Below are 16,049 nucleotides of genomic sequence, written 5' to 3'. Positions count from 1 at the left end.
CCATAGACATCATATCTATGCCATAGACAGTATATAAACGGTCAAAGCAGACTCAAACGTATAGATGACTTTAAAAATGGTAAATATTTGACACGACAATAAATCAGACAGAAAGACAGATAGCGTTTCCTTCCCAATGATATTTAAAATTATTAAAAAAAAATAAAATAAAAAAAAAAGGGTTCATGAACGATCCAGGAAATTGCTGTGCAATGCAATCTTAAGCCTGGTCGTTGATCTTAACAAAAACTATGAATGTAAAGAACACTATAGAATGTGTTTTGTCCATCTCAATTTTATTTTATTAAACAAAAAAAAAAAAAAAAAAAAAAAAAAAAAAGGACTGACATCAGTAAAAACCATATAGACATTATTTACATGTATTTTGTATTGTAACTACCATTTTAAGTGTGGTTTGACTGCCTGGCTAATATATTTAGACATTGAAATGTTGGTCTATAATAACCGGCACTCTGAAACTGTCCTAACACGACTGACCGAAGACACAATCTGTCATACTTTTTATTTTAATTTTATTTTAAAGTAATCTCATTTTTAGCTCATCCTGTTTTGAATTTCTGTTAAATTTATTCAGTGTTGATGATACACAGACATACAGATGATCCAAGACAACAACAATAATACGAATGGCAAATAATTAATGCAAAATATAAAGTGATTCTTAGCTAAATAGACGCAGTTCAGGCAGTGACCAACAGATGGCGACACAGAACAAATGTATTTTGACTCACACATGTTATACCATGCCCTTGCTTTTACCAAAATGAAAATATTTCCAGTGGTCAGATCCAAATACTTAGCCTGTTTGAGTGAACTATGTCTGTAGGAGGGGCAGTAAGGCACAAAAATGGTGGATATGAAGGCAAGTCTTTGTTTAAGAAGACAAATACAATGCAGTCAACCTAAAAGCAAAAGGAAGGTACATCCACAGTGGTTTTAAATTATATACAAATGTATTCCACAGACTCTCTCTCTATAAAAAAAAAAAAATTAAGAATGAACTGGTGTGTTCCCAATATTAAAAAAAATTATATAAGACTTAATTTTATACCTGAAGTTAGCTTAGACTGTATGCTCAGTGGCAGCATTAACATTAAAGCCATTAAGGATATGACTAGTATGAGACAGCAGTCTGTTCAGCTGTGGCGATTTGAGTGGAGGTCAGAGGTGAGGGTTCATTAACAGTGAGGTGACAGCAAATATGTGTACAGAATAAAACAGAGGGAACCAACTTACATTCCACTGGTCTCCTGAAGTCAAGAGGGCTTCAAGAGAACATACAAGTGTGAAATACCTATATGTGATGACCAATTACACTCCACTGCAGTCAAATAAACCAGAAACAAATTCAAATTAAATCCCACAGGGCCAAAATCAACATTCTGTAGTAGTAAATGTCTCAAAAAAGTGATGTTTTAAGTTTAAGTTTTATGTTTCTTGTCTAAATAAAAACATCCACAATTTCCAAAAAGCCTTTCGTAATGCTGACACAAGTGATATTTAAATATTCAGAAACAAACATTCTGAGGGAATCCGCCAAATTGTGAATTACTGCATATAAAGGTATTAAACATACAGCAGACATTCATTACTAAAAGTTAATAATAATGATAATTAATTCTATTCAGTTATTAACTTAATTAGACAGGGCAAAAAAAAAAAAAAAAAGGGGGTTGCTGATGAAGAGTAAATTCATTTTGGCATTTGCATAATATAATCAGCTTTTTCATTATACCAGGAACAAATGTTTGTTTTCAGGTACAAACCGTAAACAGAAGACAACAGTACACACACACAGGTCTAAACCCAATTTCTGGTCCCAAGACACATTTAGATAACATGATTAAAATTAACCTCTAAACAAGAACTGAGAAACACTGATAGACAAAATAAAACGTGTCTCTGCTTGGAAAAAGAGACATACCACTGGACACATTTTTTTTACATAAGACATTACAACACATGGAAGAAAAAAAAAAAAAAAAAAACACTTAAAAGAGTAAAATTCCAGATATTGTTTCTGTTAAATTAGTCATTTTACAAAACCCTTAAAGTTTGGTGAGGTTCAAAGTTGAGTCTGATGTCCCAGGCTGAAAAGCCGAGTCTCTGGGTGGTCTGGATTTTATATGTGACTGTATTATAAAGTGATGACTGTGCCATCCTCCTCAACCCCTCCTCTAGGTAAAGCCAGGCTGTGACGGGGGTCTGTCCTCAGGCTACTGAGGATTTTGTGTAGGCTGCCATTGCTTTCCCGCATAACGGGGTTGCTGCTGTGGTAGGGGTTGTTTTGGAGGGTAAGGTCCTTGTGCAACTTGTAACTCAAACTATTGTGCACTGTGCCATTAAAGCTCGGTTGAGAGTGGAAAGAGGCCGTGGACACAGTGGATGGAGGTCTCGTTTGGGGTCGTGTAGGGGGGCTGGGTGGGGTTACAATGGTTGTTTGTGTCTGGGACCGGGATGCGGTTGAAGCCACTGAGGCATTGGAGCGTCGTGATGGCCGCTTGATGTTGCTCTCAATTACGATGTCTGACTCCTCATCACTCTCCAGATCTTCTGGGCTGTAGCCATGAGAGATGGCAGTGGCACCGGTGGGAGCGGTGATGGCGGGGTATCCCACCGAACCGCTGCTGTCGGATGACTGACCCGAGCTGCCCGAGATACGACTGCTGCGCACCACATTGTTGCGCTGGTTCACTGGCTTCACGGTCACAATAAGGTTGTGGCTGTTTGCGATCATCATGTCAGTCACCTGGTCCAATGTCTTTCCTGTCACCTCAATACCATTGACTTCCAGGACCTCATCATTGACGGCCAGCAGGCCCGTACTCTCGGCCAGGCCTCCAGGCACCAGACGGGAAATGAAGATACCCGGGACCTTTTCCAAGCCGTGGGGTGTAACACGAACACTGGTGCCATCACGGATGTAGAATCCAAGGGGCTTGTCCGAGCCGTGCCGGTAGAGCCGCACTCTTCGGTGAGATTCAGGAAGGATGTCCACATCAATAATGGACGATACAGGACGGAAATCTTGAGGCATGCCAATGCGGATGTGGGGCCGTTTGCGGTTCAGGTCATTTCGAAGAGTGACCACTGCCTTCTTTTTCCGAGTCAGAGTGCTGGTGCCGAAGTTGCTGTAGTCAACCTCTTCTGCAAGAGTAAACGAAAATGATGACTATTAATGCTTAAGTTCATTAAAGATGCAAATTATGATTCATTACAACTGAATCTAGTGACATAACATGTCTCATAAGTACAAAGAAGGACCATTTCCATAAAGGGATAGTTCACCCAAAAATGAACATTTTGTCATCGTTTACTCACCCTCATGACGTTCCAAACCCGCAAGACTTTCGTTCATCTTCGGAACACAAATGGAGATATTTTTAATGAAATCTGAGCTTCTGTCTATGTTTGCTGATCAATGTTTTTATGTGAATAAAAAGCCTAAATGTCTCTACAGAAAATTTGGCCTAAACACCTCAATCCATATGGATTAGTTTTACAATATCGTTTTGAACTTTTTGAAGCATCAAGGTAGTAGTTGCATAGCCGTCAATGGAGGGATAGAAATCTCACAGATTTGATCAAAAATATCTTAATTTGTTTTCCAAAGATGAAAGTAGGCCTAAGTCTTGCGGGTTTGGAACGACATGAGGGTGAGTAACTGATGATAGAATTTTCATTTTTGGGTGAACTATCCCTTTAAGCCAAAAATATGGATATGTACATCAACACGGTAAAGCAGGGGTGTCCAAAGTCAGTCCTGGAGGGCCACTGTCCTGCAAAGTTTAGCTCCAACTTGCCTAAACACACCTGCCTGGAAGTTTCTAGTATGCCTAAGTGAGACACTGATTAGCTGATTCAGGTGTGTTTAAATGGGGTTGGAGCTAAACTTTGCAGGACAATGGCTCTCCTGGAGTAGGTTTGTACACCCCTGTGGTAAAGGAAGCTGAGATTAGTGTGATAAACTTCAGCCTTAGTACTGTTAAAAGGTAAAGCTTCATATGAAGTTGTGGATGAGGACAAGCATGCAAATCTAATCAGACCTGCTGGGCGGTTTATATCCCTCAGATACTCCATGTATTATGGTGTAACATGATTTTTCTAGCATGCTAAACCAAAACATGAGGCCACCTTATCGCATCATTACAAAAATGTAACCTTAACTACTGACAGAACACAAAGGTCTCTGTTGAAGGTATTTATCAGAGATGAAGTTATCTGCATTATCTGATATACGCCAACAAGTGTGGTAAGAACAGCATAATACTTAAGCACATAGATTAAGAGATCAAGTGTGATCACAAGGTCTTCTTCAAAGTCCTACTGAAAAAGACAACACATCTTAAAACAGAAGTGCAATATTGAAATGTCCCATAAGACAAAGGACATGCTTACCAAGTTACAGTGTTTTAATAAGGCTTCTATTTAAACACTAACATAACTTAATCCAACAACATCCTCTCTGTGCTACATCAGACAGCCATCAACCACACCTGGACTGTTCGCTTTGGACATAAGGCATAGTTTCCAGTGCAAGTTTATCTGACTTACCAGCATGAGTTCTCAAGAAAGACAGGCAAGAAAATGCCCACCTTCTGTTCAATTACTCTAAAATCAATTTTTAAAAATGCTTACACAAAGCTTCCGAATGTTCATCAAAAGCATCCAGACGCAGTTGTTAGTTTGGCTCTTTGGCGGCCTGATTATTTTGATTGAGTCCAGACAGACTTTTATTATGTCCTGGAATTTTAGCCACAACTGCAAGTCTCTTGATAGGAAACACATTGAAGTGTTTCTGCTTCTGGCCTTCATTAAGAAGGGTACCGTTCTCTCCAAATGTACACCCTCAACTGTCTTCTTCTGAGAAAAACTATGAACACCTAGCAGAACATGTAGAAACTTAGGGACTAATGGAGGACTTACTTTGTGAGTAAGCAAAGATAAAAGCGCATAAGTTAAACCTGAAGTCTGGAGCCTGGGAGTTGGAGCTATAGCACTAGATTTTTTTTTTTGTTTTGCCTGGCAGAAACTAGTCTCCACTGGATTTTCCATTCTGATTCCTGGTGTCCAGTCCAGACTGGTATCGGCATGGACCCAGTGTGGATTATTGAACCTCCAAAGGGACTGAGAGTGAGGGCAAGCCACTAAGTCACCAAGCCTAAACTACTCCTGACAGAGTAATCCTCACTGCACTGATGCATGATGGGAAAATAAATTCAGCTCAGTGATCAAAGGACAGTTTCCAGACATTTCCAGGGGAAAGTGAATGGCACAGTGCCTACCAGACAGAAAACAAAGACTACAGGTTCAAGGAAGGCAACGATGTTGCCCAAGAAAGTTTTATTAAAATGGAAGTTTTCATAAAAGAGAGGGATGGTGATTTAATGGTGATTAACAATGTGCCTAAATCATTCCATACATACTTTTGTACAAATACAGCAAGCCACATTAACTTTTTATTTATTTAAAAGGTTTAGGCACTAAATGGCAGATTCTTGAAATTTGAGGTTATGGACATCCACAATACTAACTCAAGGGCAAAACTATTTTTCTTTTTAGAAAAAACTCAATTTTTTTGGAAAACATTGATTTCCAAACCCTAATTTGTCTTGAGGTTGCAAAGACCAAGAAAAAAAGTATTTAGATTAAAGCAGCTCAGCCTACAAAGCACCTAATTTTGATGGAAATGGCCTGACTGCTTGAAGGCACAATAACTGAAACACTTAATTTATAGTTTATTTTTTATAATAATTCTACACTTTACTCAACAGCTATTTTGACCTTTAAATTAAGAACGAAACCATCTGTGAATGGCGCACACACACACACACACACACACACACACACACAGCGAAAGAGAGACAGTCCTCCCTTGTTTTATCATTTTATTATTGCATAACTTTGCTCCACCAAAACAATTTTAAAATAAAGTATTCCATAACAGATTAAACCTAAATAATTGATAATTATATACATTTTTGTATAATAAAGTTCTAAAATTCTATTCTAATGTTAATACAACAGAATATCTAGGATACTCAGCCTTACCTATAAAAATCACAACCAGAAAACAACAAAGCATGCATTAAAATAACAGAATTGTTGAGATGAAGTCAGAAATAAAGTAAACAAAGCCTGCAAACAGTTAACTCAGCACAAAGAAACCAGTGAAAGAATTTCTCATATGCTGTCAATCAGAAATAGACAGCTCAAGTGAATGAAGTAACGCTTCAGTGCTGTCCCTGGCACTGCAGTCACCTGAGGGAGGGGCTCGGCCCCAGAGTCAGGGCAGAGGTCACTGGAGATGTGGTGGGTGAGCCTGGTCAGAAAGGAATAGACCCTACACATTCCACCACAGTCCCTCAACTAGGAATGCAGAAGTTGCTTCACAACTTAACCGAGATGACCTACAACATATTTGAAGCATAATTCTTCAGTTGACGGTAAAGCGGTATGGTCCCCATCAGTCACCCATGGGTGGGTGTGGGAAAGAGGAGTGGGCGAGGTCTCAGGGCTTTGTTATGTTGCCCCACCTCTCGTTAACTTCCACACTGAAAGGGTATTTTTCAAGTTCTTTTGGATTTTTACAAACGCTCATAAAAGCAGGCCTCAAAAGAGTTTTATGGCCAATCATTATGCCACCCAACAGGGTTTATTTTCCCATTTTCTCCTGCATTTCCTACTGTTTGTTCTGGAGAAACTGCCAATTCGATTCTCATTCCTATTTCCATGACACCCTGCACAAATTCCTGTCTGGGGTCTATTATTTGCATTGCTGCTGAATAATGCTCTTGGTAGGAGTCATCTGCCGATGACATGAGTGAATAAAATGATGTGCATTAGCATTGAGTGGCAGGTAGCACTAAAGCAATTGTGCATAACAATACCGTGCTAGAGAGCCTATATAGCACCCAGACAAACAGAATGTTGATTTCCATAACATCACCAAAACTACATGCCCGGTGAACTCGGGAACTCTAGTGTGAATTGCATATATTATCCGATCATATACATATAAAGCAGACACAGGTACCCGAGGGTTCACCGCAGTGCAGGATCAGGGTAATGTCCTCTCAGACAGAGCCCCCTGGGAGAGTCCGTCTGTGTTTGCTTTAAACTGTCGCACTCAAATTTCCCTGGCTGAATGGAGCGATGGCTTTTGGCTTCTCTCTGTAGCCCTGAGAGAGATTAAAGGAGGAAGCCCCTCCTTCACTAGTGCACACTCAGCAGAGCTCTCTATGCAGGCTCCTACACACCCCTATGGGTTTTAACTCATGTTACCCACAGTGCACTGGCAAACACATCTGGGAGAAGTTAACAGCAGCGGTGAAGGGTGGAGACTTGTGTCTGGAGATTAAACTCTCTTGCCATCTTTTTGCAATGTTGCATAAGGACTGCTTTTAACAGGTAGACAAACTACAAAAGTTATTTTAGACATTCCACCAACTCTACCCTGGTCTGGGCAGGATTTCAGCTCAAATACAGGTAGTACTTCTACTGTGCCATTCACATGCTTCTCAATGCAGCTTTACACATAAGCCATCTCTACCTGAAAACATATGCTTAGTATTTAACCTTGTTCTCCACCCCCCATATGTTCTGCAAGTGTGGCCAAGTTTAGGACATGAATGCCAAGAGTCCTTTAGGCCCAACCTAACTAAGCATGTCCTTTCTTTACATTACATAATTACTGCAGCTGCCAGTACATACAGTCCACAGAAATTTAAATAAAGATTATTAAAAGAAATCACACAAAGCTCTGAGGCTGAAAGTCAATGTTTCGGTTATGAAGTGTGTGCGGAGCTGACAAAAAAAGACAAGAATGGAAAAGACGTGGGGAACTGAGGATGACTGTCAGGAAGCAGAACATGGTTCAGGATGCACTGACTGCCCTCATCGCGCTATGGTGCATGTCGTGGTGCTTTTATGACCTCATTCACATGAGCAAGAGGAAACTGACCAGTTTCAGTCCTGATGAACAAAGAAAAATGTAGAAACTATTAAGACTGTAAGCAAACCATACTAGCTTTTGCTGGGGTCTCTGGACCTGATACCAGGATCAAAGCTTGTGCAGCCTGATGCTGGTGTGACCCTAAAGGCGGTAAGAAAAGAGAAATAGATTACTACTATGCTTGACAGTGTAAACCTTGTGTTCTGTCACCATCTGTTGCCAAGACAAGCAAGGGAATAGTTATGATTAGCTGAAATAAATCAATCAAGAAGAAAACAGGTAATATAAGAAATAAAAACTGAATTTGGAAGACATCCAGCAAGATTTATAATGAAAATTGCCTGAGAGATTTGCCACTGATAAGTTAATATAATTACTGATATGCAATTCTAAAAAAAAAATAAAAAATAAAAAATGTCACTATTACATAGCAATTATTAAACTAAAACAGGCCAAAAAAATTGCCATAGACTTAGATTGAAAGAGGGACCCCAAGCCATTTGCATAAAAAGATACTTTTGCGAGGGGGTGGTGATGCTTTTGTTTTGGCAACTAAGACTCCACTCAGAACACCACAGAAACTGCCTGGCAATGCCCCACAACACCCTAGCATCGTTTCACCATTTTTTTTTATTTTTATAAAATCTAAGTCTTATATTATTTCATATCACTTTACTGTGGTAAGGCGACACTTAAAAGAACTTAATTTCACAAATCATGCAACAAAAAAAACTAAAAAAAAAAAAAAAAACAGTATGCAGATGCAGTGCAAGTGGAAGGCGCAATGATATCCTCCTTTTACTCCCTTTAATCCACTAATTTGCTATCTGCTACACCGTACTTCTGCGGTGCTCACAGAGGTCAAGCGGTGAGTTTGAGTCATCAGTGATGAGGGGGTGAGTCCTCATCTGGCTCTGACATCATCCTGCTTTTGAGATGATCCCCAACCCCCAAACAAGCTGCTAAGTGAGACGTTCCAGATCTGCTCTCTAATCTCTCACTGTCATGGGTGACACCAAACAGCAACGAGTTTAGAGGGGGTGCAGGAATGAGAGAGGATTAAGGTGTTAAATGGCACTCGCAATCTGTCCCTTTAAACCTGTTTGTGGAGGAAAGAAAAACTAGGCTAATCAGATAAATGGGGTGAAAAGTTTCAGAGCATCCAAAACAAGCTAAACTACAAGGAAGTGTTTTGAAGGGACTAAATATTTGACTGAAATAGTGGTTTAATTAGCGATAATTTTTTTACTGTTCAGCATTTATTTTGTGCTCACAATGTGGACAAACTACAGCAGTTAAACGTGTCAGCTGTTTGGACTCTGTGACAATATTGATTTCTCAATTTTAATCGATAATAATAGGGATTCTTAAATCTAAAGATCGATCTTTTAGTCTATGCGGTTCTCTGTTGATGCGTGAAAAAAACTTCATACGGTCTTTAATCCCTCGCTGTTTTATTTGAGTGTTGATTATTAAATAAATGTGATTAATTAATTATTTTTCTTTTAAGTTTATTTTCATTTTCCAAACAATTTAATTTTGTTATTTATATAAAATTCAAGCAATTAATTAAAAAGTCAGATATGAATACAATTACACAAAAAAATTATTAAAAAATAAATAAATAAAAACAATTTTCGGCTTCAGTTTTCAGCCAAGTGCATCCTGAATTTTCATTGAAGATCCTGTTTCACTCTGAAATACATCATATTACAGAATAATTACCCATAAGTGTATAGTAGCCTTGTCAATCACTCAAATATCACATATACTGCAATTATTGTATAACTTTTTTTTAAAGATTTTGTACATTCTGCTGGTGCTGGCAATCCGCAAAGCGTTGCTACAATATTAAAAATGAAAATAAAAATAAACTTTTACTGGACTATGATTAGAGGTTATAGATTTTTTTTTAAATAGCCACACGTTTTGCAAGTACTTATAACTTTTGCACATTCGTAATAACAACCAAATTTTAAACATTAAAAAAAGCTGAAACAATGGAAAATACAGAAGAAAAAGGATATGTTGGTTTGGAAACAGTAACTACATAGCTATACTGTATCATCTTCCATTAAAGATGAACTATTCGCAATGCAAGGCAAAAAACAATGTTGCGAAACCAACAATGAAAATGATTCCAAACCACAGCAAAAAAATGCTTAAACTGCGATTTGCTCTTCTGCAGAGTCTAAGCTTTGAATTATACTGCGGTTTATGATTGAAAATGATGCTGCACTCTTCACATAAATAATTAGAACATACTGCAACTCAGCGCAAGTTAAAACTCTTGGAAGAATCATGTTTACTTTTGGTGAGGGTCCTGAGTCACATTCCCACACAAAAACAGACTTGCAGGTAAATTATCAGGAGTCTAATAAGTAAAAGATTCAACAACAAGAGTTTTTAAAAAGTACAACTACATAAAATAGATTTATGGCTGGTGCCAGGAGTGTTGGCCACATGAGGCAGTCATGCATTGTCTCTTGTCAGGACGAGCCTCTTTCTCCCTGCTGTTATTGAGAGAGTCTTCTCAAGGTCTGGGCAGGTTCAGGCTGGTCTTCCACACCTGTACTCAACACACTCCCTTTCACAACCCACTTCCTGAATCAGACCTGCTGAAATTGTGTGCCAAGATCTCAGATTCCACCTCACTCCGCTGCCTCTGTTTGCCGTGATGACCCTCACGTATAACACGTAACACACACTCAATAGCTCACACGGATAAGCTACAAATGCATTAAAAGCAAGATACTATCAGAAAGTGATCTTATCTAATATTTTGAAATAAGAGCACAAACATATGAACTAAGAAACATAAGCGTAAAATTGCATTTCATGTTCTATGATAAAAATATAATGACACGTCATGGCCAGAATTTTGATACAGCAGATTCAGCCAAAGGTCCTATCAAATGCTTCAAGCTGTCAATTTTTCAGCCTGAACTGCATCTGGTTTAACTGGCTTCTACCACATTCACAGCTGAACTCCTGAACTGCATGGCAGCAGAGATTTGCAGGTGGCCCACAGATTTCTACAGATACATTAATCTGTTTTGTTTTCAAAGCTGGGCAACTTAATCTTATCTTCTAAGGAGTTACACACTGAATCAAAGTCATTAGATGAAAGGCAGATGGTTAAAGATGCAGGTTCTATCACAAGAAAGAATTACTAGCATCACAATTGTGCTCAGTTGTTATTGTGCCCTTACACAAACCACTTAACCTAAGGTTACTTTGTTACTTCGCTGCCCCTCTAGTCAGTGGACTGTAAAGTAACTTCAGATAAAAGTCACTGCTAATTGGCAAGCAACAACCAACAGATTTGGCTAAGTATTTCAGACTCAGTGGCCAAACAGAAAAGACCTCCATCCATGGATCCTATTTGTAAAGGCCAAGCAGGATTTTGTCTTTTTCTTCTTCTCTGATTTCTCATTAAGGCAGATAATAGAGTGGTGCAGGTGTGACATACTTTTGTAGGCCAACCGTCAGTCAGCATCACACTGGTTCCCTCGACAAAAAACCCAATAGGATTTTCCAAGAGGCTTTTGGATTATCGCTAAAAACAAACTTTGTGATCAACAAAAGTTTATGATACTTTATTTTTTCCATCAAGATAATAAATCACAGATGAACAACTTATGAATTTTGAAGCCTAAATGCAGTTGCCAGAAGTAAAAAGCTAAAGGTAGGCTATAAACGAACTACACCATGGCCCCACAAATTCAACGTCACCATCAGTTATCTAAAAATATTTTCCCAGAATGTTAGAATAGTTTGTAAGAGCACAATTATAAGCATAAACAATGCTGTAAAAGCAGACTGAGTTTATCTTTTCGGCGTAATGATGTTTAATCTCCTTGACAGCATCTGTAGTCCAATTTAGCCACTTGTTAGCAACCGCCTTTTTCAAAGCACGTAACAGCTTAAAAAAAAAAAATCACGAGCGGGGTAATATTGATGTATTTTGTGTCATGGAATAAAACGTGAAAGTGTCTTGAGCTTGTGTTCTCCACATTCCTTATTTCAGCCTTTTAACCAAACCCCCATTCAAAAAAAAACCATTGACTTCGGGATGATTGAACCGGATGTGCTAAGAATGCTAACTCGCTTCTGCATTTTGGCCTACAAAGTGATGATGTCCTGCACCACTCTATACAAGTACTGAAACCAGTGCAGTGTCCCAGTGTGCATACTGCATTATGTAGTAGTAATTATTATGTCCCAAATCCGAGCATGTTGAAATTAAGATGTATGAGCCCTGATGCAGTGATGTTTCTAGGGGAATTACAATGTAAACATCAGTGCAATGTAAACATGAGGGAGGGGGGGATACCTCCCTCGTCACATTTGGTTGTCAGCAGTTGAGAGTGGAACTGGGACCAAGCCAATCAGATCAACCTAAATGACAGTTCCCAGCAACCAATGAGATAACGCCTCTGCTCCAGTGCCATTATTTGTAAGGTGCCCTCACAGTGAGGGGGAGCTCATTGTTTTAAAGGTCTCTGACCTATATATGTGGCTTCCATTGGTGCCCCACCATTCACAGAGTCTAATTGTTTTTTTAAATGAACGTCCACAATGCGTCCACCCCCGCACCCCACTTTTAGCATGCTTAAGCCAAATTGGCTTACAGAAACCCAACTGCAAACCACTAATAGGCCAGTATGATTTCAGAATTATATATTGTACGACAGCTTAAACAATAGACTGCAATGAAAGCGGCAGGAAAGGCATGAGGAATGTGGTCTGTCCAACCACTACAGCTGAAAGGATTTAAGTAGGATTTTCAAAAAGCCATTCCCCATCCCCCTACACACAAAAAAAAGACAAACCAAAACACAAAACAAAGAGTTCATATTCATTTCCCTTGTTTGCTCACATGAGGGATACTGCCTGTGAAGCATGACACATACAGACAAAGCCAATTTAAACTGCGTTCTTTAAGCTGTCATATGTTTGACTTTGTATGCATTCATATAGGCTATGTAAAAGAGATGACAGATTAAGTTGTCTCCTGAGCCAACTTAGGCTCTCACGTGACCGCTAAAGGCTGCAGTAAATCTATCAGCGGTCAAGTGTGTTTACTTTTTGATGCGCGTAATGTTAACAATATAATGAGAGAAAATTAGCAGTGAAAACTTTAAGAGGCCAGTCTACATTTTTGTAACATTAACCTGTTAAAGCCTGTTCACACCAAAATAAAATATTCTGCATGATTTTTGTATTCAGTTAGTCTGTTCAGACCAAAGCAAAAAAAAAAAAAAAAAGAGACTCAACTTTTCATTTCTGACACACACTTATCATGAAGAATAAAGGAAGTCAAACAGTATTCATATATATTCATATATTTAACAGCTGTTCAGATTTTTGTCTTCACTATGGTGCTTACCAAACAACACCAAATAGAAGAGTACAGAGATAAAAGCTGGTTCCTATTCACTGTTTCTTTTGACCAAAAGCACAACTTTCTTTTAGTTGATTAGCTTTTTTCACAGAAAAAATCTGTCATTGACTGCATGCAAATGTTTGTCAGTCTGAACAGACGTATTAATAGCCGTTCATTCAAATTAAAAGGTTTATTGCACCAAATTTCATAGTGAACATTTGTCTAAGTATGAACAGGCTTTTAGTCAAGGTTTCTTACGTGACCATTTTCCACCCTCTATCTGAATTTTCGAATTATATTTTTACTGTACCTTTAAGACTATGTAAATGACCTGTTATGACTGGCTAAACCATACATTTGTAATCATAGCGGGCCAAGTTTCTGAATACTGAATAGGACTTCATGTCATATGTGAACTCGCACAAAATTCTTACATAAATATTGTGATGATTCCACATTTTTGCACCAGATTTCATTGGCACATTGATGATTAAAACCATAATTCATGCCTCAACGCTTAGGATTTTTTTCTACTGGCCGGATAGGCCAGTGGTTACATTTTTACTTTGTGGCCCCACCACAAAAAAGTAAACAGTTTTCATTATTTTTGACCCATGTAAACTTGTATTCAAATAAATAAGGTTATGACACCAACATTTCAAATACCAGTAAAATTGGACAATTCTCGATTCCAAGTTCCAATGGCAGTCTATTCAATGAATCAGTTGATCCAGTTTAAAACCCTGCCTGAATGATTACTTCACAAGGCGAAATTATCCACTTCTCAAACTCAACTTACTGACTCAATCTGTTCGCAATGATAAACAGCCCACTAAAAGCAAAAATCATCAGTGTTTAATAACTTACTTTTAATCTGCTCGTCACACAAATCATATCTTATGACATGAACAGATTTGGGATATAGTGCACAAGACTTTATGATGCTTTTATGGTGCTTTTGGTGTCCTATTCAAAGCTTAACTATGAGTGTATCTAAAAGTGAGCATATATATTAAATAAAGCCAGATAGTTTTGGAATCATATGAGGGTGAGTAAATGATGACAGAACTTATTTTGGGGTGAACTAATCCTTTAAAAGCAGAAACATAGAGATCCTAATCTTACTAAACTTTGCAAAAATGGATGACAGTATAGTCCACGTGAACTTCTGTGAACTCACTCAAGATTCATGTGTGCTCTTCTTACACAGACAACAGGAAGATGGGGAGTATTCCAGCCATTTCATCCCATGCATGCAGGAATGGACAGAGGGAGGTAGAGGGTGACGGAGGGAAGGGGGGGATCTGAGGCAACTGCTGTGTGTGGGATGCGTAGCCAGACGGTGCGGTCAGAAATTAATATACATTTGGCCCTCAGCCTCCCAAAAACATAAGAGGCAGGAGCACGCCCGTTCTGTGAACGATCCATAAACAGCCCTCTCACTAACAGGGTGTGTCTGTGTAACTGTGGGGGTGTAGAGTCTTCTTTGTAATTAAGTCCACCTAAATGAGCTGGGTGGCAGGGTCACTCCTGCAGTTCTCATGACCTTGTGTGTACCGCTGGCTCAGAGATTCAGCTAATTTATTAGACAGAAATGGAGATGATAAGGTTTGCAGCTGAAATCAGGGGGTGATGTGGCACAGTTGTTTCACAGATCTTTGCTGGTTACCAGAAGGTTGTAGGTCCAGAAATTCGTGGAAAAGGGGCCCCAATATACTCACAGCAAAGTTTATTTTTGTTCTTCACTTAGGGTGCTAAAAAAAAGTTTTTTTAAAAAAGACATCTCTAGACCTTGCACTTTTTTTCTTGCGTCTCGCGCTTTTAACATTATTTAACATGAAAAAACAGTGCGAGTGTCATTTAATTTCTCAATTTAAAGCAGCTTTCCAGTGTGTTCATGCTTCACTCGCGCCTGACCTCGACGGACTGAACAGAAGAAATTAATCAGAGAAGATTTCAATGTCAAAGGCAGCAGAAATAAACTCCAGAAATAAACTGCAAGACAACTTTGTTTGGGCCTAATTTTGTTCAAAATGACGTCACACCAGTTCGTTCTTTGACTTCACCTGAAGTTTATCGAGGCCTTTACTCTTTTACTGTTGAGTGACTGGTCACTAGCTGTTACTCATCCACTGGAATAGAGGGAATACAGGTTTTCCGGGACCACCTTATCGGGTCCCTGTCTTTGTTTTTCCATAAGGAATTTCAGTAGGATGTGTACTGTTCCCTAGTCACAGGTTGTTTACTGTGACCTTCTGATTTGACTTAGTAAGTAGTCATTTAGCAGACACTAAATTGTTACCAGGACAATCACCTACCTGTGTTTAAGAACATTGCAAAGGGCACGGTGGTAATGACACATTGGAATGGATTGTCCTGGTGGGGCAACAAACCTAGAATCTTTTAGTTAAGATCTTCAACTCTTTTCACTGCAATCTCCATTTCTCTCTAATAATTGAAAAAAAAAAAAAAAAAAAACCTCAAAGCCAGCGATATCCTGAGGCTATTAAAGCTGTAGGTGTGACCCCCCTCCAACTCTACCACTGAGCTAATTTTGGAGGACTTAATTACAAAGAAGACTATTAACCACTGTCAATAGACAACAGTCTGAGAAGCAAAGGAAATGAGCCAGACAGGTACTAATATAAATGTACATTGTACAGCCAAAATTATTCATTTATGAAG

The 16,049-nt window shown here is 38.8% G+C and overlaps 1 protein-coding gene across 2 annotated transcripts in view; it reads right to left on the bottom strand.

Moving 5' to 3' along the window:
* Positions 1 to 285: 285 nt before the first annotated feature.
* pard6gb (par-6 family cell polarity regulator gamma b) overlaps positions 286 to 16,049 on the bottom strand; it is a 41,880-nt gene continuing 26,116 nt past the window's right edge. Inside the window, exons 3-4 of one of the 2 annotated variants that reach the window (XR_013821935.1) lie at positions 1,513 to 3,168; positions 286 to 1,462 (exon numbers count right to left, since the gene is read on the bottom strand). Coding sequence is in view for 1 of the 2 variants with exons in the window: in XM_079877894.1 (XP_079734020.1) it covers positions 2,159 to 3,168 (1,010 nt within the window). In the remaining variant the exon portion in view is untranslated. Of the gene's footprint in view, positions 3,169 to 16,049 lie in introns of both variants that reach the window. The other variant, XM_079877894.1, reaches the window with a different exon arrangement.

Source organism: Squalius cephalus, assembly GCF_949319135.1.
Source record: "Squalius cephalus genome assembly, chromosome: 8".
Lineage (NCBI taxonomy): Eukaryota > Metazoa > Chordata > Actinopteri > Cypriniformes > Leuciscidae > Squalius > Squalius cephalus.
This window is presented reverse-complemented; position numbering and strand designations above follow the sequence as displayed.